General features: G+C 34.2%; 1 protein-coding gene across 1 annotated transcript; it reads right to left on the bottom strand.

Annotated features, from left to right (window-relative positions):
• Positions 1-11,269: 11,269 nt before the first annotated feature.
• On the bottom strand, positions 11,270-25,386 carry LOC131936094 (protein GPR107). Its single transcript, XM_059292949.1, has 18 exons — positions 25,252-25,386; positions 21,415-21,531; positions 21,070-21,123; positions 20,660-20,742; positions 20,472-20,572; positions 19,969-20,065; positions 19,228-19,282; positions 18,477-18,560; positions 17,863-17,955; positions 17,331-17,464; positions 17,000-17,075; positions 16,543-16,616; positions 16,234-16,351; positions 15,659-15,789; positions 14,797-14,890; positions 14,394-14,441; positions 13,673-13,839; positions 11,270-12,931 (listed from the first exon to the last, which is right to left on the bottom strand). Exons 1-18 carry the CDS (start codon positions 25,360-25,362, stop codon positions 12,817-12,819), a joined length of 1,752 nt encoding a protein of 583 aa, XP_059148932.1. The 5' UTR covers positions 25,363-25,386; the 3' UTR covers positions 11,270-12,816.
• Positions 25,387-25,923: the final 537 nt, after the last annotated feature.

Here is a 25,923-nt window from a genome sequence, read left to right as displayed (position 1 = left end):
ATTTGTCGGTTATAAACTGTAACACCGCGTTTACATTTGCGACATGTATAATATACTTGTCTAAAACAAATCACATTAAGCTAATGTTATATGAAAATATTTTACCCCACGGAACATTTATACATACTGTAGGTTTTTTGTAGACATATAAAGTATGCATTCTAGAAAGAAAAAATCGTATTAAGTTAACGATAAATGAAACACACTATTTGTCTACGAACATGTATACTTATTGCGATATTTGTTTCTGAACATGTGTGGTATACATACCCAGTAAAAAAATCACATATAAGTTAAAATTATATGAAAATATTTTTCCCCACTGAACATATATACGTACATGCTGTAGGTTTTTGTAGACATGTAGGCCTATAGTATGCATTCTAGAAAAAAAAAATGGTATTAAGTTAAAATATAAAATGAAAACATTACTTTCTTACGGAACATGTGATACGTACTAGTTGCGTGGTTATTCTCAATACATGTATAGTATATACTTAGTTGTTCCGAGTTTTTGTTTTTCCTAGACATGTAATGTAAACATGTCGCGAGTGTAAACGTGGTGTAAGTAAGTGCTGCCAAAAAAAGAAAACAGAGCCCGCCTTTGTTTGCTAGATCATGGTTTCAGCTACTGCTTGTAAACAAGTGCTTCTGTTTGTTTTACTGACGTAGTTTTCTTATATAACAACAAACAGAGACTAGTTTACTACTCTCCCGTTTTTTTTTTTGTAACTGTATTTTATGACATATACACACGCTTGCTTGTCCACTTATTTGTCTCGCGTTTTTTTTAAAAATAGCATAACTTTCTATTTAACACCACACACACATACACACGCACACTAGTCTACTTCTTAATTAAGTAACTCGTTTCTTTCAAATGGTTTTCAATTATTGCTAGTATTAAACCACACCACATGCACACACACATATATATACACAAACAAATGCACACACGTACACACAGACTAGTCTACTTATTAACAAAATTAAGGCCGTTTCTTTTAAAAGTTACCATCGTTTGCTAGTATCACAGCACACCACACACACACACTCACACACATACACACATACACATACACACGCTTTTAATCAAGATGTCTCGGTGTTATTTGTTTCAAGTTATTTTAATTACCTTGTGTACCATCACATAAACACGTACGCTCACACACACACACACATACACACACACACACTGACACACGAACACACACACCACACACCTGTCCGTCTACTTCTATCAAAGTGTCGCGTTCATTCTTTCAAATTGGTTTTACAGTTATCAATTGTGACACCCCCCGGGTCACATGACACCGTGTGTTTGATTGTTTTCAGTTATGACACCGCGGTGTCACCCGACACCGCTTTAACACTCCTCAAAACGTCGGGAAATAATATATCATTGTCACCTCTTTACTCCACATTGGACCTCTACCCCCCCACCCCCAACAGTGACACCTTAATACAACCGATTTTGAAACCTCCCCCCGCCCTTTATTACACCAACCAGAACCCCCACCCCCCACAGCGACACCGTAATATACATATATTGCCCCCCCCCTTTGACCAACCAACCCCCTAACCCCCTTAGTGACACCGTAATACTCCGATTTAGACCCCCCCCCCCTCCACCAGAGGCGTAGCGACCCCTTCCCGGCGCCCGGGACAAACTTTTCGATTTGCAACCCCCCCCCCCCCTCAAGATTTCGATTTGCACCCCCCCTCAAACTTTCAATTTGCACCCCCCTCAACCTTTCAATTTATTTTTTCCAACCCATTTTGGCGTCCCCTTAGGTCGGCGCCCGGGGACATATGTTCCCCCACCCCCCACGCTACGCACTACTCGCCCCCCACCCCCACAGTGACACCGTTATATACATATATTGCCCCCCCCCCTCTTTTCACAAACCAGCCCCCTCCCCCATTTTACCATCAAGCCCCCCTCACCCCCCACAGTGACACCGTAATACATAGATATTGTGTCCCCCCCCCCCTCACCAATCAACTCTATTCCCCCCCCCCCACTTCCACATGATTCACTCTACATTAACCTATTTTTATTTTAACCACAGAACGACCAGAACAATGGGTGTAAGCTATATTTGTCTTTCATAATCGTCACTGTTTTAACCCCCCTTAATCAATAGTCTGATTCAGTGCGGAGAAATAAAGGCGGCCATGCATTCAATCAGAAACACACTCGTTTTTTGTGCTCAGAAAAAAATGTCATATTCAGCGTCTGATATGAACCGAGGCGTCTATTATTTACAAATAATTATTCTTCTTAAATTGTTGTTAATTTTCTCGAGTTAATTGATAGATCATATCATAGAACACAAAGGGATATGTTTTGCCTTTTAATCGTCTATACTCCAAATAAATTAGAATAGGGACCTACATTTTTCATAGATTGCCCATATGTATATATATATATATATATATATATATATATATATATATATATATATATTATATATAATATATATATATATACATATATATATATAATATACAAATATAATATATATATATATATATAATATATATATATATATACAATATATATATATATATATACATATAATATATATATATATATATATATATATATATACATATATATATATATATATATATAATATATATATATATATATATATATATATATATATATATATAACATTTCTAGAAATCAGTCGTTCCCCTCCCCACAAAAATACAGGCACTACCACTGTTTCTTCCAGACTTTTTCTCCTTGGTTCAATTGAAATTTTCCCGGGGAGGATGGGGGAAGGGCTGACTAAAGATTCCATTGCGTTCGAGGGTATGGTAGACTTTCTTCGTTTTGTCGGGGGGGGGGGGGTGGAGGGGGGCGGCCAACCACTTTTAATACTAGTGTATAACTCCGTCATAAGAAGCAAATGCTAAAACTATCAGTTAACTTTAAGTTTATGAAATAAATGTGTACAACACATTTTTTTCCCTATTTATCAACTCATCCTAAATAGCAGAAACTATGCAGAAAAAGAATAAAAACAGTGTTTTTAAGTAGCAACTCTATACAACTCCATATAACACAATCCTGCAAAATGTTATACTATCCTATACCCCATTTGTGTTTTATAATATGTGCACATTATATTTTCTATTAAGCAAACCTTTATTTAAAATAACTTTTTTTTTCTGCACACATTTTAAGTTATACTACATTTCAAAGTAGACCTATATTTCAGTATCGTATAGTTTTTATAGTTATGATCCGGCTAGATTTAAGTACCATAAAATATGAAACGTTAACTGCACGAAAATTATTGTCAACCAAAAAAAATCAATACCATAAAAAGATCTTAAAGATAGTGTTTAATGTCCTGTTGTTTTAAAATAAGCTTTGACCTCTATCAAACCAGGGATTGAATTTCTATACACGTAAGAAACACGTTTGAAACAATTCTAGTAATTACCCCCCCCGTTTCTGTCCGGGTAATGTTGCTAGTATTACTACTTCACATTGTGATTTTAAATTCATTGTCTTATTCATTGCATCGTTAGTCACTTCACACGTAATAAAATACGTTCACAGACTTCTTTTGAACTCAAAAAACTAATTGCACTGGCATTAGCTTGCGCTGATTAATATCGGGCTCTAAAAAAAAACTGGTTTAATAAAAATTATCTCAACCCATTAAACAATAAGTTAACGATGGGAAAATTTTAGGAATCGTTCAACGATGAAGTGGCGTTATATAGGAGAGGGGGCGTAGGTTGGGGGTGAGGGGAGTTGCGCGGATAATTGTATGAGGCGGTTTGAAACGTCACACATTTCAATCAAAGGCGTAGCGACCCTACCCGGCGCCCGGGGACAAACTTTTCGATTTGCACCCCCCCCCCCTTCAAGATTTCGATTTTGCAACCCCCCCCCCCTTCAAACTTTCGATTCCCACCACCATCAACCTTTCACCACCCCCGCCCCCCCCCCCTCGTTACGCTACTGGTTTCAATTATACACTAGCGTCATGAACGATGGTGGTTGTTTAAACGTCTGCTAGGCAGGGTTTCTTTCATGCTTTTTTCTTCAGGGTGTGTGTGTGAGAGAGAGAGGTAGCACTTTGATTGTTGAGGTTGGACGTCTTGAATATGTAGGTCGTCATTAATCTGTAGGTCGTCATTAATCTGAAGGACGTCCTTAATCTGTAGGACGTCCTTAGTCTGTAGGACGTCCTTAGTCTGTAGGTTGTCTTTAAGCTGAAGGACGTCCTTGGTCTATTGGACGTCTTTAGTCTGTATGACGTCTAGAGTTTGCTTCTATGTTCAGCCCTTAAGACGTCCTGAACCCGTAACTTTTTATGTAGGACCAGTGTTTCTGTCCCCGTTTGAATGGATGGAGGGGGGGGGGGAGAACTGCCCCCAATCCACCAACAGATCCACTGCCCCCCACCCGGACGAAATAGATTATAATTTATATAAAGAATATATATATATATATACATATATATATATATATATATATATATATATATATATATATATATATATATATATATATTAACCCCACCCCCTACCAGTGGCGTAGCGTGGTCGGGTGTCACCTGGTGCGGCACTTAATGGTGTCACCTTCCAGAGGCGTTATGACCCTTACTGGGGACAAACTTTCAATTTTTTATTTGCCCCCCCCCCCCCCCCCCCCCCTCAAACTTTCGATTTGCACCTCTTAAAAGACTCTTCAAACACTCGAATTAATCTTTTAATTAAGTGGAATTATCATTTTCTCAAAATATTTTGCTATTTTTTGCCTTGGTGTCACCCCTTCCCTAAAAGGTTTCACCCGGTGCGGTCCGCACCCTCCGCCCCCTCCCCCCTCGCTACGCCACTGCCCCCCTTCCTCATCAGAGAAAGTGGTTTGCAAGAAACCATGTTGAGGACAATCTGAGTCTGATAAGAACATTATAAGCTGTACCTGCAAACACTACATCTAATAAGAACTACACAGGGAAAAAAATATAATTTAGATAAGGAAAAAGAAATAACTCAAAAACTTAAATCTTAGTTTAATAACAAAAAATAACAAACCTAATAATGTGTGCTATATAATTTTTTTGCATGTCTATATAGCCACTATACACTCAATGTAATCGCATATTTTTTTCTTATGTGCAGTCAGTATCTCTAATGTCCTATACTAAAATTAATAACGCCATTACACCCTAGCCTATTTTAGCGTGAACTGGAGGGTTAATATACATCAATGCAACGTTCACAAAGATGAGATCGATACTGTACTCTCTAAACAAAATATCGATACCCGCTGTGTGTACTTCCTACTTGGGTTAATCAAGTTTTAATGATATCCTAACGGGGAGGGGGTGGGGGGAGGAACAAAAGCAACAATAGAGTTTGAAAACGTGTTGATAGAGGCTACCGATGTGTTCACTCTGATATAATTTTAGACTGGCTTGGTGGTTCTCCAAAAAAGTTATTAGGTCAACATGTAATTTACAAGATTAGGCCACAAACCCCCAAAAGAGAGATCAGAGTTTCTTCCAGGCATCGCTTGGGGGGGGGGGGTGTATAAATGTATAAATTCCATTTCGTTCGGGGAGGGGGGAGGAACGGTAGACTTTCTTCGGTGGGGGGGGGGGGGGAAGAAAAGTCTACAGCCCCGCCCCCCCCCGAAAATTTAAGTCCTTCCAAGTGCCCCCCCCCTGGAAGAAACACTGAGAGAGATGTGTCCCTGTGTGCGAGTGTGTGTGAGGGAGTGATCTTGATAGATGTGTTTTGCACAAACAGCGAGGTTGACGTGGTCAGGTCGGTAAAGCTTATGGCTGCTAAAACCCGAGTTTGATGTGCAAAGTCTAGGGAAGCAAGTTCAGAAAGAAACCAACTTTTTAACCATGAAACCTTGTTTGATTTAGGTATATAACGATGTATAAATCTTGTAATAAGGATATGTCTCAAAGCTTCTTTTACTGCTTTGATACAATCAGTAGGATACTCGTTTTTGCATTTAAAGTCTTCATGATATTTCTACACAATAATCACAATGTCTTAATCTCCCAACTACAGAGTTTCTTCCAGACATCTCTTCGCCCCCCCCCTCCCCCCCCACGAAAGAAATGGAATTTATATAGAAAACATATACATTTACCAGTGTCCGCCCCCCCCCCTACCCCCCGGAAAATGTTGTCAGTCCCCCCATCCCCCACGAAAATATCAAGTGCCCTCCCCCCCTGGAGATAAAAGTCTGGAAGAAGCACTGCCCCCCCCCCCCCAGGGACATATCCACAAAACACACACACACACCCCACTCACACCTTTACACTACTCCACCCACCTCTTACTAATTCGTTTTCAGAAAACTTATTTCGAACTGCACCTTACAAGAAAAAACTTACCTCTAAATAAAATTTAAAAAAAAAACTTTCAATACACACCTTCTCTATACCTTAAAATTAATATCAAGATAGACCGCCCAATCGATCATACTCTAACGCATTAACAATATCATCAAACTTTTTTTCTATTCAATTTCACATGAATACATGCTATTGAGACGACAGGGGGCTAAATTATTTCAATGTAATACACCGTCTGAAATCGTGCGATCAAATGTGTTTATAGCGTCGGTGACTTGTTTTTCGATTTGCTTATTAAGGAACTGGTTGTTAAAAAAAATCAAAGGTTTCTTCACGCACATACCTGCCACTTATAATCATGTAACTAAATATTCAAACGTGTTGAAATGTATAGTTGTATTTGCTTGTTTAAAAATACAGATGTAACACAAATTAGTACAAGGGTATGAAATTTTGTATCGATTTTTTGTATAGAAAACGTGTTTTTAATCTTCGATTTATATTGTTGGCGGTGATGTTAATAGTGATGGTATTACTTAGAAGAAAAACTGTGCTTTATAATGTTATGATTTGTGTTAGCAGGACCTAAAACAAACCCCTAGCCGAAAACCCAATCCATAGGGGTGGACAGAGGCGTAGCGAGGGGGGGGGGGCGGGGGTGCGGATCGCACCGGGTGACACCAGAGAGAAAAATTTGAGGGGGGGGAGGTGCAAATCGAAAGTTTGGGGGTATGCAAATCGTAAATTTGTCCCCGGGAAGAGTCGCTACGCCTCTGAGGGGGTGACACCATTAAGTGCCGCACCGGGTGACACCCGACCTCGCTACGCCACTGGGGGTAGACCACAATGGTTCAGATCACAATGGGTAGACTTGTGATATTTATAAAAAATGTTATGCTATGCGGAGGGTTTCTTTCAGACATTTTTTCTCCTGGTGATGGGGTATTCAAACATGTGGTAGGGGAAGGGATTAAATGCTGGTTATAATTTTAATTTCATCTGGGGGAGAGGGTGGTGGTAGACGTGTACATGACGGATGGAATGGGGGTGGGGGGTGGCAAAAGATGCCTGAAAGAAACTCTGGCCGAATGTTGTATATTACGACGGGAAGGGGGGGGGGTCTATAAAAATAATATAAGACATGATATGGGATTTTAAAAAAAAAGTAAGGTCCCATTACGAACCTGACGTCCATGGGGCGAGTGAAGTAGAGTTGACCTGTTTCTGTGACCTCGGCATATGACGGGATAGCGTGATTAGCACTATGCCCAGGCGCCTTTACTGTTTCAAAAAAAAAAGTATTTTTTTGTTTTATTATTTGTATACAATTATTTGTATTTGCATGATCCCTTCATGAAATCAGCGATCTACAATTGTACTAGATCTTGATTATAACCAATTAACCTTTATTAATTCCTCAATAATGTTGATGTCAAGTATTTTATCAGAGTTGTGACAATGATCTAATGATGTACCTTCCCAGCTTCCCAAGGGGCCAAGAAGAAACAGCAGGCCCGAGCTAATGCCCGGGGACAAGGCGGTCGTATGGGACCCTGAGCACTACAACCCTGACGGCTCCCTGAGGACAGTACACAAGTTGCCAGGATTTGATCAAGCTTATGCTCAAGCCATGAATGCCAGGTAAGAGTTGATTATTATTTTAACAAATATTTTATAGCGATTCTAATAATAAAATTACGAAATGAGCAGTCGAAAAATTGGATGTAGGCCTAGTTCTTTGGATGTTCTTCTTAAGACGCATCCCTTTCTATATTCATGTTTTCTTTTTCTTTTTAAAAACCAAACTGCTTTGGTGGGTTTTATACAACTTCCAAATGGTAGTTTTTTAGCAGAGGCGTAGCAGCTCATACCGGCACAAGGGGCGAACGATTAATTTTGCGCCCCCACACCCTTTATATTTAGTTATTTACAGTGGCGAGAAGCACCAGATGCTTAGCAATCCCTCCCGGCGCCCGGGGACAAACTATCAATTTGGCACCCTCCCCCATATAATTTTTATGTTTATAATTCAAAACTGCAGCTAAAACAACCCATTTTGGCGCCCCTTGAGTCTGCGACCAACGACAATATGTACCCACCCCCCCACCCCCCCCTTACTACGCCTCTGAAAAGCTCCCCTCCCTCATTTGAAGAGGTTTGTGTGCGGTTATTATCATTCGCTGTCCGTTATCAGTTTTTATTTTGATGTCACTCAAGTGGTGTAGAAAGCAGTTACATCAGTCTAGAAAGCCAATAAGCAGTATATTTTCATAACGTTGACTTTGTATAGTTCCTTAATGCAGCTCAGAATGCACCTTTTATTTGTTTTTCTACTCTGTTTGGTGCCACCTGGGGTCGGCCACCCCACTCGCCCTCCCCTAACTACGCCTCTGTCTTTTAGCCTATATATTTTGTAGTATTAGCTTGCTTTGTTTCTTTGGTCGAACTTTGAAATTCCTAATTTTTTGTTAAGGTTTTTACTGTGTAGCTTGTGTGACTAGTTTGATTTTACGTCATATTTTTGTGTGTGGATAAAAGAACAACATAGCAAGCAACAGACAGGCTTGTGTACTAATAATTACATGCTTCAACATTACTTTCCAGGTATATCCGACACAGGAATGTTATGGACAGGGAAAAAGAACTCAGCGTGAACCAGATTTTTGACAAACCCGAACCAACATCTAAACGCTAAGAGCCAAAATAATTTTTTTTTAATTAATTCAATGAAATTAAAATCTGTTTTGTAAATAAAATATTTTACTTACGTTTTAACCCAAAGGCCACTTTACACTTCACCGGTTGGATAGTGTGCTAAAAATTGTGATACTTTAAAAATATAATTTGTATTGTTACGCTGACGTAATACTTTATTTTAATAATTTATATTGTTATGCGGACGAAGAACGTTGGTGGAAACTCGGATACATTGATCAGTATTAAAACGAAACAAAAATCATTCCTTGTTTTTAACTCAACTCATGTGTTGTTGTTCTACATTCCCCGTGTTAAACGTGTTTTTGCTGATTGAAAGAAAAGCAAAAGGGGCCGTCCGTAAATGACGTCACACTCACAGGGGGGGGGGATCCGTAATTCTGTGACGGTGTGTGACGAGGGGGGGAGGGGTCAGATTGTGCGACGTCACGCTTTTGCATTATTAAAAAGCAATGTTAGAAAACGATTTTTAGACGTTATTTTGCGTTTTAGAAAACTGTTTTAATAAATTTCAATAGGAATTGAATAAAATACTCTATTTTGACAGAGTTCAGACAAGATTTAGGAAAAATATCGATGTTTTAAGAAAAATTCAACTGCAACTTTGAGGGGGATTGTAGGCTGAGGTGTGACGTCATTTTAGGGGAGGGGGTCTGGCTTTTTGTGACGATGTGAGACGGACGGGAGGGGTGGGGGAGGTAAAAATCGTTGAAAAAGCGTGACGTCATTTATAGATGACCCCTAAGATAAAATTGTATCTGAAACCTATTGTTATTTTACGCATAATTATGTCATATAGTTGGCATGTGATTTGTAATTGGTTAATTAGGAATGTATAATCTTAAATAGAAATGCGTATAAAAAATATGCTTAATTTTTATTTTTTTTAATTATCGAGTTGGACCATATTTGTTCTTGTTTTCCAATCAGGCAGCTCAATTATTTTTATAATTTTCTCTCACCTGACGACATTAAAACTACCGTCCATTTAGCTTAAAATTTGCAAAAGCTTGGCTATTAAAGTACTTATTTACGTGGCTATAAAATTATAAGATCAATACACACTGTACTTTTGTGTCAATATACATCTTTATGTCACATTTTAGTTTCACTGTATAAGTGTATAATTCTTTACAAACTTTAAATAGGGGCATATCCAACGGAGGACATGAAAAATGCGCATCCCAAAACTACGCACAAAAAAGAGCCTGGGACTCTTTATTTTAAATCAATAATAGAAAGACGATACCAAAGTATGATCACGTATACATTATAGCATACTAAATACTTTTCACGATATATGACCATGCATTAGTATCATGAGTATTTAATTGCGTTTTATTTTCATTTTGCTCAGTTTTTGGTTGCGAAAATTTCATTTCTCCAACTAGGTATTTTAACAGTAATTTTTCTCTTAGAAAACTATTTATTTAAACCCTTTTGAAAAGTAAGGCCTTCTGGCAACTAATGAACTATCGTTCATTTTTTTATGCCAGATTATCTGACTACACAGACCAAAATTTTGTACATTTTATTATTCCTGCTTACATTTGTGGCCATGCTGTGGTTTCTATTATATTTGTTTGATTAACCCATTAAGGATTTTTGTATCTTGTTTGAGAATTGAATTTGTAAAACACTTATGATTAAATAAATGTGTAAACTACGCATGTCCTTTTCCAAATGGTTGCATGTTCTAGAATACGCAGTTAAAAGCAGCGATATTAGGTAAAGAATGTAGCATGATCTGCTTATCTAAAACACTAACAACTAAAAAATAACACATTTTATTAATGAGATTTTTAATGTTCATTTTCACCCAATAGAAAACTAAGATAACTGTTTCGATTTGAAGCAACTAATAAAAAAATAACATAAATAAGGGTGTACTGTTGTAAGAGCTCAGAATTTTAAAAGAAAATTGATTTTTTTTTTGCCAAATAGTTTGATCTTTTGTTCTCGAAGTCTTAAATATTAATCTGCATTCTGTTATTTCAATAGCCGCCATTTTATGCTAATCATTTTAATTAAAAAAGGGCTTTTTTTTACTACACATCATCTAGTCATCATCTCCATTCACATTTAAACATTCAGTCTAGTTTATTTTTTCTATTAAAGACAAAATTTACTCTGTTGAATAGATCAATTACAATTTCTAAAAAAATGTTCAAGACAAAAAAAATGACAACAAAGCTTGAGCTAGTTGAACATTCTCTTTTATTTACAAAAAAAACAAAAAACCAATGATTCAAAGCCACATTATGGAAGCATATAATGTTATGTAAATTTATTTTGTCCTTGAGGGCGGCAAAAAATTCTTTTAGAAAACAAAAAGGACAACAAAACACATAAGAACATTCTGTCTTATATTTTACATGAACCAATGAATAGACACCAGATGATATAAGCATTTAAGGTCTGTACATAAATGGTAAAAAAAATCACAAGCCCAGCTAATGATAAGCTACCTGTCAATCAATGACTGGAGACAGGCAGTGGCCTATATAAGCAAGAGGTGTGACATTAAAAAAATACCTGTCTTAATGAAATAATAAAACCGTGACTTTAGCTTAACCGATTTTGGATTTTTAAAAAAATATCTAATTTATGGAAGACTATGGGTTTGATTTTATTAATAAATGAACTAGACTAACATTTCATTAGATTGTAAAATATTTTTAAAATGTATTAACAAGTTTTCAAAACTGAAACATTTTGTTTTTGAATATACTGTACAAGTATTATTTTTACATTTCAAAAAATGCATTACAAAATTTGGGGGATGTTTTTTAACCAGTGTCCGATAATAGAATCTTCTAAAAAAAAGGGGTGTTAGGTTACTGGTAGTTAACTAAAATATATATACATGGCTTGCTAATGTCAACGCTAACCCTATCACTAACCCTGATCTAGCTATACACCTAACCCTAATTTATATCCATAAAATTAGTTGAGATTACAAATACTACTAACAACCTACCACACCTATTTTTGGAAAAGTCTAATGTTGGACATCCACATCTTCAATCATCTCAAAATACACTCCATATATTTAAAAAAAAAAACTATTTAAAACTTTTAAAGCAACCACTTATCACAGTGAAGCCACAGGGTAAAAAAGACCTAGGGTCGTTAATGCTCAAGGTTTTTGAATCAAATAAATTGTGCTAATGTGACCCTAATGCAAAGTAGACACTAGGGTGAGTTTGGGGAAGGAAAAACAGCTTATTATTTATAAACATTTTATTCTGTCTTGGAAGTTGAATTTATTAGCAGGCTGTTTCTTTCTAGACTTTTTCATCACAGAAAACACAGTCTTCTTCAGATTTACAAAGTTTGGAACAGCCATTCATTTAAAATGAACTCAAAATTCATCACTGAAAGATAGATATTTCAGCTAAAGTAGATGATAATTGTTTGAAATCTAAATATTAACAAGATGTTAGTTTGAGGCAAGATTGTTCTATGAATAATTTAAAAAAAAAAAATGATTAATAAATGATGATGTTCAGTCTTTAGGAAAACTGAACAATTTTTAAAGAAAACTAGATATCATTTAGAGGAATAATAAAAAATACAACCCAACTTCTAAATTATAATAAATAGAGAGTTTAAAAGCAGATCTAATTTATCATAAATAAATTAAAACTTTGGTCAAAATAAATTAAAGTGGTTTCTTTTGATTTGAAATAATAATAATAATTCGGAAACTATAATAAGAAAGCAGAAAACTAATTTAAAACTGCTGGTTTCAATCATAATCATGACTGCTCTCCCTTTGTTTAATTGCTGCTGTCTTTTTAGGGTCTTCAGTTTTTCCTTGGTTTACTCTGACTAGCCCTTCTGTGCTGCCACTTTTTGTCACACTAGACAGAAACACATAGGTTAAAGATGTTAGTTTTTTAAACTATTTAGTGGTAGTAACATTTATGGATAAGAGCTATGTATATTGAATCATCTCATCTTTTCCTATTTGTGCCCAAGACACATGGGGCAGATGGAGTTCACCTGTTTCTATGACCTGGGCATATGAAGAGAGTGTGGTCAGCACTATGCCCAGCCGCTTTTATTTTCTACTGATTTGACCCCGGATTCCAACTAAAGACTTTCAGGTTAGCAGTCTAGCTCTCTACCGCTAGGCCAAGTTGCCAATGGTACATTGAATACTATCTTGTAATCATCAAATACATGACAGCAAGCTATTAAATAAGACCAACAACTTTCAAAAATTGATTTGGCTAAAAAGCTCAATAAAACAAAAAAGTATAAACATACAGATCTATACATTAGAAATATATATATATATATATATATATATATATATATATATATATATATATATATATATATATATATATATATATATATATATAAATTAACTTTTAGAAAAGTTAAAGCATTCACATTACTATTAATTTGTTTTCAAGAACTAGGTATTAAAAATCTTTTGTAAAAATATTATTTTATATAAAAAAAATTGGTAAAAATTTGTATACAAAAGTTATATTCTGATAAAAACTCATTTAAACTATATATTTTTTGAGATTTAAATTTAAATGTCAGATAATCTAAATTGTAAAGTCAACTGGTCCAGTATGGCTACTCACACTTCGTCCATTTCAATCTCTTCCTCGTCATCACTGTCTAATGGTACCATCAAGTAGGGGTTGTCACTGGTCGGCCGGAACTTGTAGCCCGTCAAACCAAAAAAGACTAGCAGGAAAACTTCCTCAAATAAATCTTTCATCCATCCATAGCGGAAAGGCAGAGTTATCTAAAAGAGGAAAATAAGTTGGAATAACGTAAGGCAGTTATCTAAAAGATTAAAATCAGTTGGAATAACATAAGGCAGTTATCTAAAAGATGAAAATCAGTTTGAATAACATAAGGCAGTTATCAGTTATCTAAAATATAAAAATCAGTTTGAATAAGTAAAGGTAGAATTAACTAAAAGATAAAAGTATTTTAAAAATAGTGTAACATTACTTAAAAGACAACTATCAATGCATATTTGATTTAACTGATTAACAGCTTTTTGCAATTCTGTTACAGTAAGGTACAGTATCCATAACTGCTGGAATGGAAGCGAAGTGAGCAAACCCTTTTAAGAGCATGGACTGGTGCTGAAAACCAAATTAACCGAAATGCTTTTTTATAAACCTAATGCTATCATATTTAGCATTAAGTTATAACTCAAAGAGTTGTCTAAAAATAAAATAAAAAATGGATGAAAATTTTCTGGCATTGCCATGGCAGGCATCTTAGAATCGTTTAACCCGCCCATGCCCTTAAGATCAGATAATTTAAAACATAAGCATGAAATCATACCAATAGCAAATATCCAATGATCCTTGTGAAATAAATATAAGCAACAACCTGCAAAAGAGGAAAGTAGTATATTTTTTTTTTTAAATTATGTCTTCTACTTTGTATGTTTTTTAATGGAGAAGATTAAGTATTTTTAAGTAAATGGTAATTAAGAAGATGGACCAGGACAATATGTGATTGCAATAACTTCCCACCACTTGGACCAGGTACCAATTAAAAGCTGAGTTGGCTAATGGATACATAAACATCTGAATTACAATCTACTCTCACAAATAATCCAGCAACTTGTACAGTAAGTCTGGGCATAAATTAAGAATCAATAAGTACACAGGTAACTAGTAGTGTAACTAGATATAAATAACATTCTACATTTAACAAATGCATAATCAACATCTATCATTACCATAATATAAAAATGCCTAAACAGCTTAAGCTTGTTCAAATTGATGGCAGCTTTACCATCAGTCTTGGAGGCTTCTTGAAGATGTCTGATAGACCTACAAAGTAAACAAACAATGCTTAAATCATGTAATCCCCACATCTGAAAGATCCTCTCCCAGTTATACTAAATTCCAATACAGTTTCTATTTCACAAAGTAAAAAATCCCATAACTTAAAAGGGCTACTAACACAGAATCTCATAACTTCAAAAGGCTACTAACACAGAATCTCATAACTTCAAAAGGCTACTAACACAGAATCTCATAACTTCAAAAGGCTACTAACACAGAATCTCATAACTTAAAAGGGCTACTAACACAGAATCTCATAACTTAAAAGGGCTTTTAACCCAGAATCCCATAACTTAAAAGGGCTACTAACACAGAATCTCATAACTTACTAGGGCTACTAACACAGAATCTTAAAACTTAAAAGGGCTTTTAACCCAGAATCCCATAACTTAAAAGGGCTACTAACACAGAATCTCATAACTTACTAGGGCTACTAACACAGAATCTTAAAACTTAAAAGGGCTTTTAACCCAGAATCCCATAACTTAAAAGGGCTACTAACACAGAATCTCATAACTTACTAGGGCTACTAACACAGAATCTTAAAACTTAAAAGGGCTTTTAACCCAGAATCCCATAACTTAAAAGTGCTGACCAAGTAAGAATTTCATGATTCGGACTAACCAAATAATCATCCAAAAACTTAAAATTGGAAACCAAATAGCCTATAAATCCCAATAAAACTAAAATGTTCACCAAATAAAAACCTCACAACACATTAAAAGTCTTAGTTTTTTCTCCACATACACCTACCAGATCACAGGGAAGAGAATGGCAAAACAGCAGAGCAGATCAACACCCATAAAAATTTTGTGCCAAGTATCATAGGATGGGTAGCCTTCTTCACTTTCTTCAACTATAACCCACGCCACATTCATTAAGATCTAAAAGTTATAAAAAAAAGTTATAAACATTTATTGAATTTTAATCACTAGTAAAAGACATGGTCAGGTATTTAACATGAGGTAGTGATTAAAAATATATCAGATTAAATGTATATGTTGCATTTGTGTTTGAAATAAGTAGGCCTACATAATACTGTAATTTAAATAAGTTATGGCTAACTTAAAGCAAAACCATAATTTAAGCTAAGGTAGCATTTAATTTGTAAAAAAAATCAGGTTATTTTATTGCTGAATTAAATCCACAATGAAATTAATTTAAGGCATGATTGAGTTTAAAAACTCATATTGTACCAAGAACTCAGAACAAAAAAATAATAATTAACTTATTTCTCAGTTAAAGACAAAGTTATTATATTAAAGTAGCAAGCATGAAACAGATACACAAATGGGAAGTAACTTTAAATCAACTACATCTCAACACACCTGCAATGGAATGACAATCAAAAACAATTTTTTCTCCCTGTCTGTGAAGACATGTTTTATAAAAGCCCAGCCGGCACCAATCAAAAGAACCGTAACAAACAGAACTGCACCTCTCATCCTGTTGGATTCAAATACCAAAACATTTCTTTTTATTACGTGGAAACCAAAATAAATGTATATATTTTGTAGATTTTGTATTCAATATTACCAATGCAATATATAATCTCACAAGGGATTTTATTAATCAAGTAACAACAATGTGAATGTCAGCTATTTTTCTTATAGTGATAATAAAACAGAAGTACTTACAAATACACTATATACCACAAGATAGCCCAGGCATCAACATGGATACCTGTCTTTTCAATCATATGCATGTTTACCTGAATAACAAACAAAAATAATATAACATCAATATTTTCTTTTACTATCAACCTAGCTAAATTACTGAAATAATATGACAACTATTATATTTAGTATACCTCTACATAGGAATTATATGCAATCAACATTTTGAGAATACCATACAGAATTTGTTTTTAGGAGTATGGTTTTGTAACGGGGGTTATTTTTCTAAAAAATCTCCATGTCTGGATACAAAAATAACCACTTAATTTGTGGCTTTATACCATTCAAAAAGTTATAATTGAGAGGACTGAAAGTCACACATGAGCAACATCACCAATAATTGTAACTTTTGTCAATTTGGGGTTTAAAACCCCAAACACTTCTCTGCCTAGGCCACTGATTCATTTAAAAAACTCACCCCATGAAAAAGATTAGAGATACTCTTGAAGAAAACAACGACTAGCATGAGGTAATGAATCTTGTACACACCTTCCCTGTGAGGAACAGAAGATAGAAAAATTATTTTAAGTAAAAGCAAATAATATTCAGCAATATTTAGTTACATCTCAAAAATATTGTTGTGCAACTATGGTTAGTAGAGATTCAGAGCAAAGGATACAGAGCAACACTGATTGCAACTACTCTCCACAATTATGTATATGTAAGTTATATTAAAAAATAACAAGTAGGCCTAAATCAAGCAATTAATTGATATGCCACTACACAGATCCAATACAGATAAGACTTACTTGGCCTTGTGCAACACAACAAACCAAAGGATGGTCATAATGAAGAAGATAACACTGAACACAAAGTACAAAGTGGGGATGGGCATTTCATCAGCGGACAGATAACTCTGGTCATTTTTCTGTATTATTTGAATCTAAAAAAAAATGGAAGTAAATTATTAATTTTCAATAAGATTTAAATGTGAATACTGAAATTATTAAATTTGTTATTTAAAATCGATAGTTATAAACCTTAAAATCTGGTTCTAACTATGCATTTATTTCATAAAATAAAAATTTCTAATAGGAATTTAATCTAATATAAACTTCAGTTAGATTATTTTTCTACTATTAGGACTCGTATAATATTATAAAATTTTTTAAATAAAAATAAATGACATGATGAAAATACATTTTTTCTTGTCTAGTTTAATATGGCATTAGTTCAAAACACTATTTCTAGTTAACTAAATGTTAGCACACAACACAAATATGATAAAACTGTGGTGATTCAACTTTTCTACATGCCCGTGTTAAGGAAACAAAAACTTACAGATAGATTGACCAAAGTATTTTCTTTCCTACAGTTGTGAAAGTACAAGTTGTAGAGACCTTCTTCAGAATCTTTACTCACAGTCACTTGAAACTGTACAACATATCAAAACAAACATAAATACATAAATTATGTGGTATCAACATCATATTATTTTGATGAAAAATTAAGGTTTATTCAAATGGTTAGGTAGGAATAACTATTTCTATTGATGTGGCAGATATATATATATATTTTTAATTTTGAGTTTTCAACAAAATCTGATTTATTAGCTAAACATTAAAGTAGGTCTATACAGGAGATGAGGTAGGGTATTTCTATGGACATGGGAGACATTGTGACAAAATCAACCATATTTCCTTTTACTATTTCATTGTTGTTTGGTACACAATAGTCCCAGGAGTAGCATATATGCCTGAGTAAATAATTAGTTCATAAATATTACTGTTGGTGTACTACATTATTCTTTGCTCAATCACTAAGTCTCCATCTAAAAACTTTAAAGTTAATGATTGTGGGAAAAAAAATGAAATAACTAAAGTAGAATGTTGTAATTATTTGATAAATTTCTTCATTAAAGAAAGAACTAAGTGTTAATTCATATTTTTACTTACATAAGTTTGATAGTAGACTAATCCATCTTCTATACCAGTAACTTTCAATGGAATGGTTTCTTTCTTCTGAACCACATTTGTTGTCTGTTGATGTAAATATAGTATTGATAAAATCATCAGTGCATAATCATTATCAGTACAAATTATTGTTTGAAAATGGGAATTAATGTGCCAATCTGTTAAATTTTGTACAAATGTAAATTTAAGAAAAATAAATGCAGTGTTATGTAACTCTGATTGATACTATCACTCTACACCAGTCAGTCTCGAGAGTTCGGGGGAGGTCAAGACACATATCCGATTCATGTGATTCGCAATCGGATTTTGTGTTAAATTTTAAAAGAAAGTTTGGTGAATGCAAATATGAAACTGGTGGTGTTCTGTACCTCCAACAAGTTTAAGAACCACGCTCTACACCACATAAAAAAATATAACAAAATTAAACGCCATCATCCTACCCCCATCTATTTATATAATATGTGCATGATCCCTTAATGCTTAAGTTGAGCCTAAATGAAGAGCCTTTAGTGTTGTTCCCAACCATTCTGCCTCCCCCCCCCCCCCCCCAATGATTAGCACATTTAGTTAACTGAAAGGTGACAGTGGGTTTCCGAGTCAGAAGCTGGGAGTTTGTGGGTTAGCATATTGTTGAGTGTGTTTAGAAGTGCCCATTGACATGAGGATGTAGGTTGGCCTTTAGTTCTACCTGCTTGTTATCACTTATCATCAAATAAATGTTTTTATTAGATACCTGTGGTGTAGTTGTACTTGGAGTCTCTTTCTGGCTATCTACAGCTCTTTTTTTTCTGAAAACAAATATATATAAGAAACTGACAAACTACCCAGTTCACAAACTACAAGAATATATTTATATATAATATCTAAATACAAACTGTTGCCCACTACACATACTAAGACTTTATATTAGGCTTGTCAAGTGCCAAAATCAAAACAGAAGCATTTTAAAAAGTAAAACGTTTTGAATAAAAAAATTAGCCGATTTTAATGCTTTCTAAGTCTATATGACACAATTTTGCCGTATGGCAAAGCAGCTTTCAGAACAAAGAAAAATGCAAGCATTAATTTACATTAATTATTGTCTTGCATCCCTTTAGAATAATATCCCTTACAAAATGAACACAAACTCTTTTAAGGAGTAAAGGTATTTGTGTTAATTTTTTGTTATAGATTATATTAGGTTCAACAACTATTGATCCAAGGTGCTCAGATTATAGACTAGACCACAACAAAAGGAAATCATTGAACTGCTATAAATAAGGAAAGTTAATTCATGGTTATGGTGAAGTGATTGTGCAAGCCATTATTCAACACTTAACAGGTGAACTCTACTTCACTTTCCTGATGGGTCCATGAGGGGACTTTACCTACCACTTAAGACTTAAAAGCAGTAAAAAGAATATTTAGAATATAACAATCAGCATTTTAGAAAAGAAAGAAAAAATGAATCCAAGTTACAGTCAGGATAAATTACCTGTTAGATTTGCCAGATTTAAAGTCATTTGGTGGGGCCTTCCCATCAGGAACATCTGGTGCTTTGGTGGGTTTAGTTGTTGTACTGTCTGCAGTGACTGGTTTAACAAACCAAGATTACAGTCAAATGAATAGTCAAAGGTACACATTAGTATTTTGTTTCTAGTGTTATCATCTTTTCCCATTAGCGCCCAGACACATGGGACAGATGAAGTAGAGTTTGTTTCAGAGACATCGGCATATGAAGGAATAGTGTGGTCAGCACTATGCCCAGCCACCCATGCTTTCCTTAACCCTGAGTTTGGTGCCCTTAAGAGCTGGGACGTTCTACTGACTTGAACCTGGATTTGAAATCAAGACTTTCAGGTAAGCAGGCTAGCTCTCTACCTCTAAGCCATGCCGTCCCATACTTAGTGTTATGTATATTCTATAAAAACTACCAAGTATAAAAATAAAACAAAACTAAGTTGTCATCTAAGACATGTGCATGATTTAAATGACTACCTGTTGTTATGCTGCCTTGTGTAGGGGGAGCCACTGTAGCCGCAGGTGTGGCAGAAATGAGCAAATGTTTTAAGTCATCGCCCCTTCTTTCCACATATATACTGTTTGCAAAACAGAAGAAAAAATTATGAATCTTATAAACATGACTAAAGTTTAAGCTATTTTTTTGTAGTAACCCCAAAACTTACCTTTTAGTGACAAAATCAAATCTAAAAATAACAGTGGCATCTTTTGTCTCTGTATCATTAAGGGCACATTTCTGCATGCTCTCCTGTAATATTAGAAGAGATGGAGATTTTGATTTAGCAGCCACATTTGATTTTGTTTGAATAAACAGAAATGACATTTTTTGTATAGCAATTCAAAAGAAGTTCTTTCCATAGAATTGGATTTACCCATTTCCACAAAAAACATTAATTAATATGCCACTTTTGATCTTATGATTAAAGATAATAGAATCACAAAACATAGGATTTTAAGTTTAACTTAACATTTTTAAATACTACTTGTATCTTGATATTTAATTTAAAAAAACAGTAATTCTAAAAGTGAAAACATGTGCAATCAACAATGTCTAATGCTTATATGGCCTACTTACCACATAACTATTGAGACCAGGACTTTTACTTTTATCCAATGTAAAGCCAAAAGTCTGAATAAACACAAATTACACATTTTTAAAAAAGATATATTTTAAAAAGTCTTCAAAATAAATAAAACGAAACTGACTTAACTATATTTCAATACATTTTTGTTTCTTGACTTATCTTCAAGTTTTACCAAACATTTAACAAACTAACATGCAAACCGTTACTTTAAAATGCAACTTGTCTTCTAAGCAATAAGGTGGTGGTTCAAGTTATTTTTGTGAAATAAATTTATTTCTTTGTTTTATATCTGTAATTTGATAATATTTAACACATAAAATAATCAGAGTACTTACAGTATTGGTGACATTTACTATTGGTTTAAAAGAAAACATGGTCACGTTGACAGTCAATGTCCCTGCCTTTAGGAAACCAAATGTGTGGGTTAACATGATGTCTCTCCTATCATCTGTCTGCAATGAGAGAAAACATAAATATGATGTTAACTACACAGGATGATGATATCAGTAGTTCTTTTAAAAGTTCTACCAAGAATGTTGTTAGAGACACTTATATTATATACCCTGATCTGTCTGAAACTGAAATGTAAACTATTTAATTTTCTAATTATTTCAAAATCATACAGACAGCACTGAAATGGTAAGCTTTATTAGGTGAAGCAAATTATTATTAATGAAATGTTTATGTAAAAGTAAGCACTGTAAAATTCCCCAAAATTTAAATAATTAATTCACTTTGATTAAACAGATTTTGCAATTTACGATGAAAAGTGATTTGAAAATTTAAAAAATCCGAGTTTCTATCTACGCCCAGACCTATCTATGTCTGAAAGAAGGGTCTATCTACTGGAAGGACTGGCAGATAAGTATTGCTGATAATTCATCTACAAAGGTTCATTAAAATAATTAAGTTGGATCTTTTCCAGATAAGCTCCACCATTAATGCAAAAAGTGAAGTGCACAGACGAATAGCTTTTGCCAACTCCAATTTTCTGCACGCAACAGTGACCTTTTTCTGATGTCTAGACATTTGATTATTTTAAATGCACACCATAAAAATAACTCATTATCTGCCCCTAGGATTAGGGTTAAAAACTAAAAGTACAAGATTCATAACCTCTTTTTAAAAATCTTTTATGGGTGGCGGGGTTAACTATTTGGCAGGGATTATCTGGAAAAGATCCATAGAGTTAACTTTACTGTTTTACATAGGCCTATATAATAATAGTCTGTTGTGTGTACAGTTAGCTCAGAAGCACAGGGATGTCCTACCATCTGTTACCCAGCTTGACTGCTGGGGTGTTCGGACATAAAAACAAGCTTGTGACAAATACAATCGATCGCCTACAAAGCCAGGATGTCAACCTCCCCAGTTGGCATGGTCGAATCAGTAAAGCTCATGGTTGCTAAAAGTTCAGTTGAGGCTAGTAAGCTGGGGACAGTTACTCTTTGGACCAGGGAGAGACAACTCCAAAATCAAATAACTACTGCCTTGTAGTTTTTTCTTGGTTGGACTAAGGCTATGAAAGCAAATCGAAAAAGAAAAGCAGGCTGAAATCAGAGTCAATGGTGCTTTTGTTGCTTTGGTGGATGAGCTGTAGCTATGATCATCTTTCCACTCTCAGACAAATAGAGGCTTCCTGGTGACCAGGCTAGCACGCTTATAATGTAAGGGGGGCTGGCTTTCTCCTTCAGCTGTTGTGCAGGGGTTCTGTCGCACTACTAAGGCTTACGCCCATCTTGCCTGCACTGACTTTGGTTTCAGCCATTATCTTTCTTGTACCTACTTGGTCATTGGCAGGGTAGGCATTTCGACTTCCGCTGTTTCGATTCGGTACGACCACATCCTGACTTTTTCATCGTACTTGTTGAAATTCGCCATTTTTTAACATGTTAATTCTCGCCATCAGAATCGAAGAATATAAAATGTATTCGATATGAATATTTGAGTTGAATTTCATCTTTAATACATACTAATAAATGAATTAGCTCCCGTTTTACATTGTCCGATACCGAAAGCGGTCACCCATAATAGAAAATATTTGTCGTAATGCCGACGCTACCGAACTGGCGCATTGACAACTAAATTTCAGATATAAATAATCCTCTAAATTGTATGAAAATAGGCTTAAATAGCATGCCAACCATTTGGATAAATAGAAATGTCGATTTGAGGGTTTCTAAACACGGGCTAAGGAGGAGTAGCGCGATAAAACTCGTAGGGGTAGGAACGAGAAAGCATGCGTAATTTCATAATGGCGGCCGGGTTACGAGATATTAATAGATATGCGCAAACAATGTTTTTTAATAGCTGTTTGTTTTTAAATGGACTGTTACAATAAAATGGGCTTTAAAATATACTGTAGATCTAAATTATTAGATTAAAAATGGAAAGAATGTAATTAGGCCTAATTGCTGCCTAAATAAATTATAAAATTTTTAATTAGCCAGATTTTTATTAACCTTCTTAATACCAGGTTAACTAGATCTAGCAAACTAGCATTAACGAATTGCTGATAAATAGATTATAAAGGCATTTTCAAGTAGAAAAAATCTATATTTATTGTAAACAGTTTAAAAAAAAATAGAATCTAAATCTAGATCTAAATGGAAATGAAAACACTAAAATAATGGGTCTAGAGATGTGTAATTATATATATATATATATATATATATATATATATATATATATATATATATATATATATATATATATATATATATATATATATATATATATATATATATATATATATATATATATATATATATATATATATAAAATATATATATATATATATATATATATATAAACTATTAGGCCTTTATGTAAATACTGACAGGCCTATCTCAACTATCTGTAGTATCTAGATCTATAAAGTACTATAAAGGGCCTAAATTAAAAATAATAATGCCCAATTTTATAAGCTGCACTGCATTACAGTTTTAGTTATAGGCAACTATAATAGAAAGAAAACATGAACACTTTAATTAATGTCATTTAAGAATTTATCAAAGGATACATCAACTCCACTAAACATTTTATAAATAAGAATACTGTGAAATGTCAATCTTTGAGTTTTAGCACACCTCAACACTTTTCATCAGAAACATTACAAGAACCAAAATTTTCTAAATTAATAATAACATTTTTACCATGTTATACAGGGATACAAATGCAATGTTTAAGGCAAATCGTTAAGTATCTTGATCATATTGTGCTGTACTTGAATTGTAAGTTCTAACTTTCTTATTACTAACACCAGAATCAATATGTAAAGTTTAATCTTTATTTTTATAGTAGCAACAAAGAAGTGCAACATATTAGCCTGTAGTTAATCATCATAGTCTAATTGCACTGTACCATATTCAAGTTCACTATTTATAGTTTTCCTCTATCTATGTTTATTTTACTTGCATGATTGTATTTTTTACAAGCTCTAGTCCTAATATATAAAGTTTCATGATGGTATATGGAATAGCAACCTAGCTGTGCAGTCTGGAAATCCTCTTATGAAGTCTTATGGCAGTCACTATAGAACAGTGTCACACCCCTTAATTTAACTTCATTATTTCTAGTTACCTCTTTTCTAATTTTTATTTTATTTGTAGACTTCTATTGCCTATATCATTGAGTACAAATGTGCAAAGTTTTATCATTATATCTTTAATAGCAACATTGGTATGCAAGTTTAAAGCCAATCACACGTCTCGAATGAAACATAACAAGTTAAACACATAACTTTGAAAATTCATATAAAAAAAACTATTAGGCCTAGAATGATATTTTTGATATTTTTATCAATGGGGTATATTATAGGATTAATCTGGGTCCTTTTTATCATTCTATAATAATTAGGAAAAATTTCCCAATAGGCCTATTGGCAGGGTATTAATGGGGTTGGTTCTCCCATGGCCTGTTTCGGGGACTAATCTTGGCCCCCCATTGAAAGACAATTTACATATAATCACTAGTGCTGGCAGTGGTATGGTGCCTGAGTAAGACACAGATCATTGAGTGACTCAGTCTCACTCAAGTCCAAGTCATCACTGACTACTCGGACTCGACTGAGCAAGTTTTTATTTGACATTTTTATGCCTTTTCTACCTTGAGTACAGAAAATACCACTTTTTAAGTAGCCTATTCAAAGATTTGAAAATTAAATTTTATACCTGTAATTTGAGATTGTGAATCCAACCAGATGAATTTTGAAAACACATCAAACAAAATACGATAAATAAAAGTACTGCGGTAGTCATGTTTATACGAACAGCGTCGGCCATTAGTGAATTTATGACGTCTTTACTTCCGTTTAATAAAATAAGTTCGGCTTTTAAAAAAATATTTATTTATAATTAGGATCTATCTAATAATGAAAGGCGTTTGCTAAAATAAATTAGTTTATCAACAATATCGTATTAAAACGTAAAGAAACATTCTGTAGACATAGACTATAGTTGTAATAGATTGAAATAATTGTGAGGTCAAGGGAACTCACTCTTCTGTATTAGTTATATTTATAATATTGTTATCTTGAGTGATGTCCCTTGTGTACTTCCTTCAGTCCTCTCTGTGTCTTACCATCGTGGTAGTTAGACGCATTAAATGTGTTATATACAACCACAGGCTTCTGTCGTCAATCTATTATAACTGGCGACGAAGGATAAACATCTACTAGAAAGAGCACCTACTTACGCAAAAAAGAGGTTTGCTAGAGCTTATTAGCTAATTATTTCTAGAATTATGGCGCTGTATGGCCAAATAAAAGAATTTGATGCGAATGATGAAATCATTCAAGATTACCTAGAGAGGTTAAGCTTTTACCTAGAAGCTAACGACGTGAC

The sequence above is a fragment of the Physella acuta genome, unplaced genomic scaffold, assembly GCF_028476545.2.
Source record: "Physella acuta isolate Inbredline_101_S28 unplaced genomic scaffold, ASM2847654v3 ptg000167l, whole genome shotgun sequence".
Lineage (NCBI taxonomy): Eukaryota > Metazoa > Mollusca > Gastropoda > Physidae > Physella > Physella acuta.
Note: the sequence above shows the minus strand (reverse complement) of the source record. Positions and strands in the feature narration are given on the sequence as shown.

Excerpts from the sequence above, each read along its gene's own strand:
- LOC131936094 (XM_059292949.1), bottom strand. The coding sequence starts at position 25,362 with ATGGCCGACGCTGTTCGTATAAACATGACTACCGCAGTACTTTTATTT. Across the intron at positions 21,532-25,251 it reads TTCACAATCTCAAATTACAG|ACAGATGATAGGAGAGACAT; the intron begins GTATAAAATTTA and ends CTCTCATTGCAG. Across the intron at positions 18,561-19,227 it reads CAAGTACAACTACACCACAG|ACAACAAATGTGGTTCAGAA; the intron begins GTATCTAATAAA and ends TTACATCAACAG.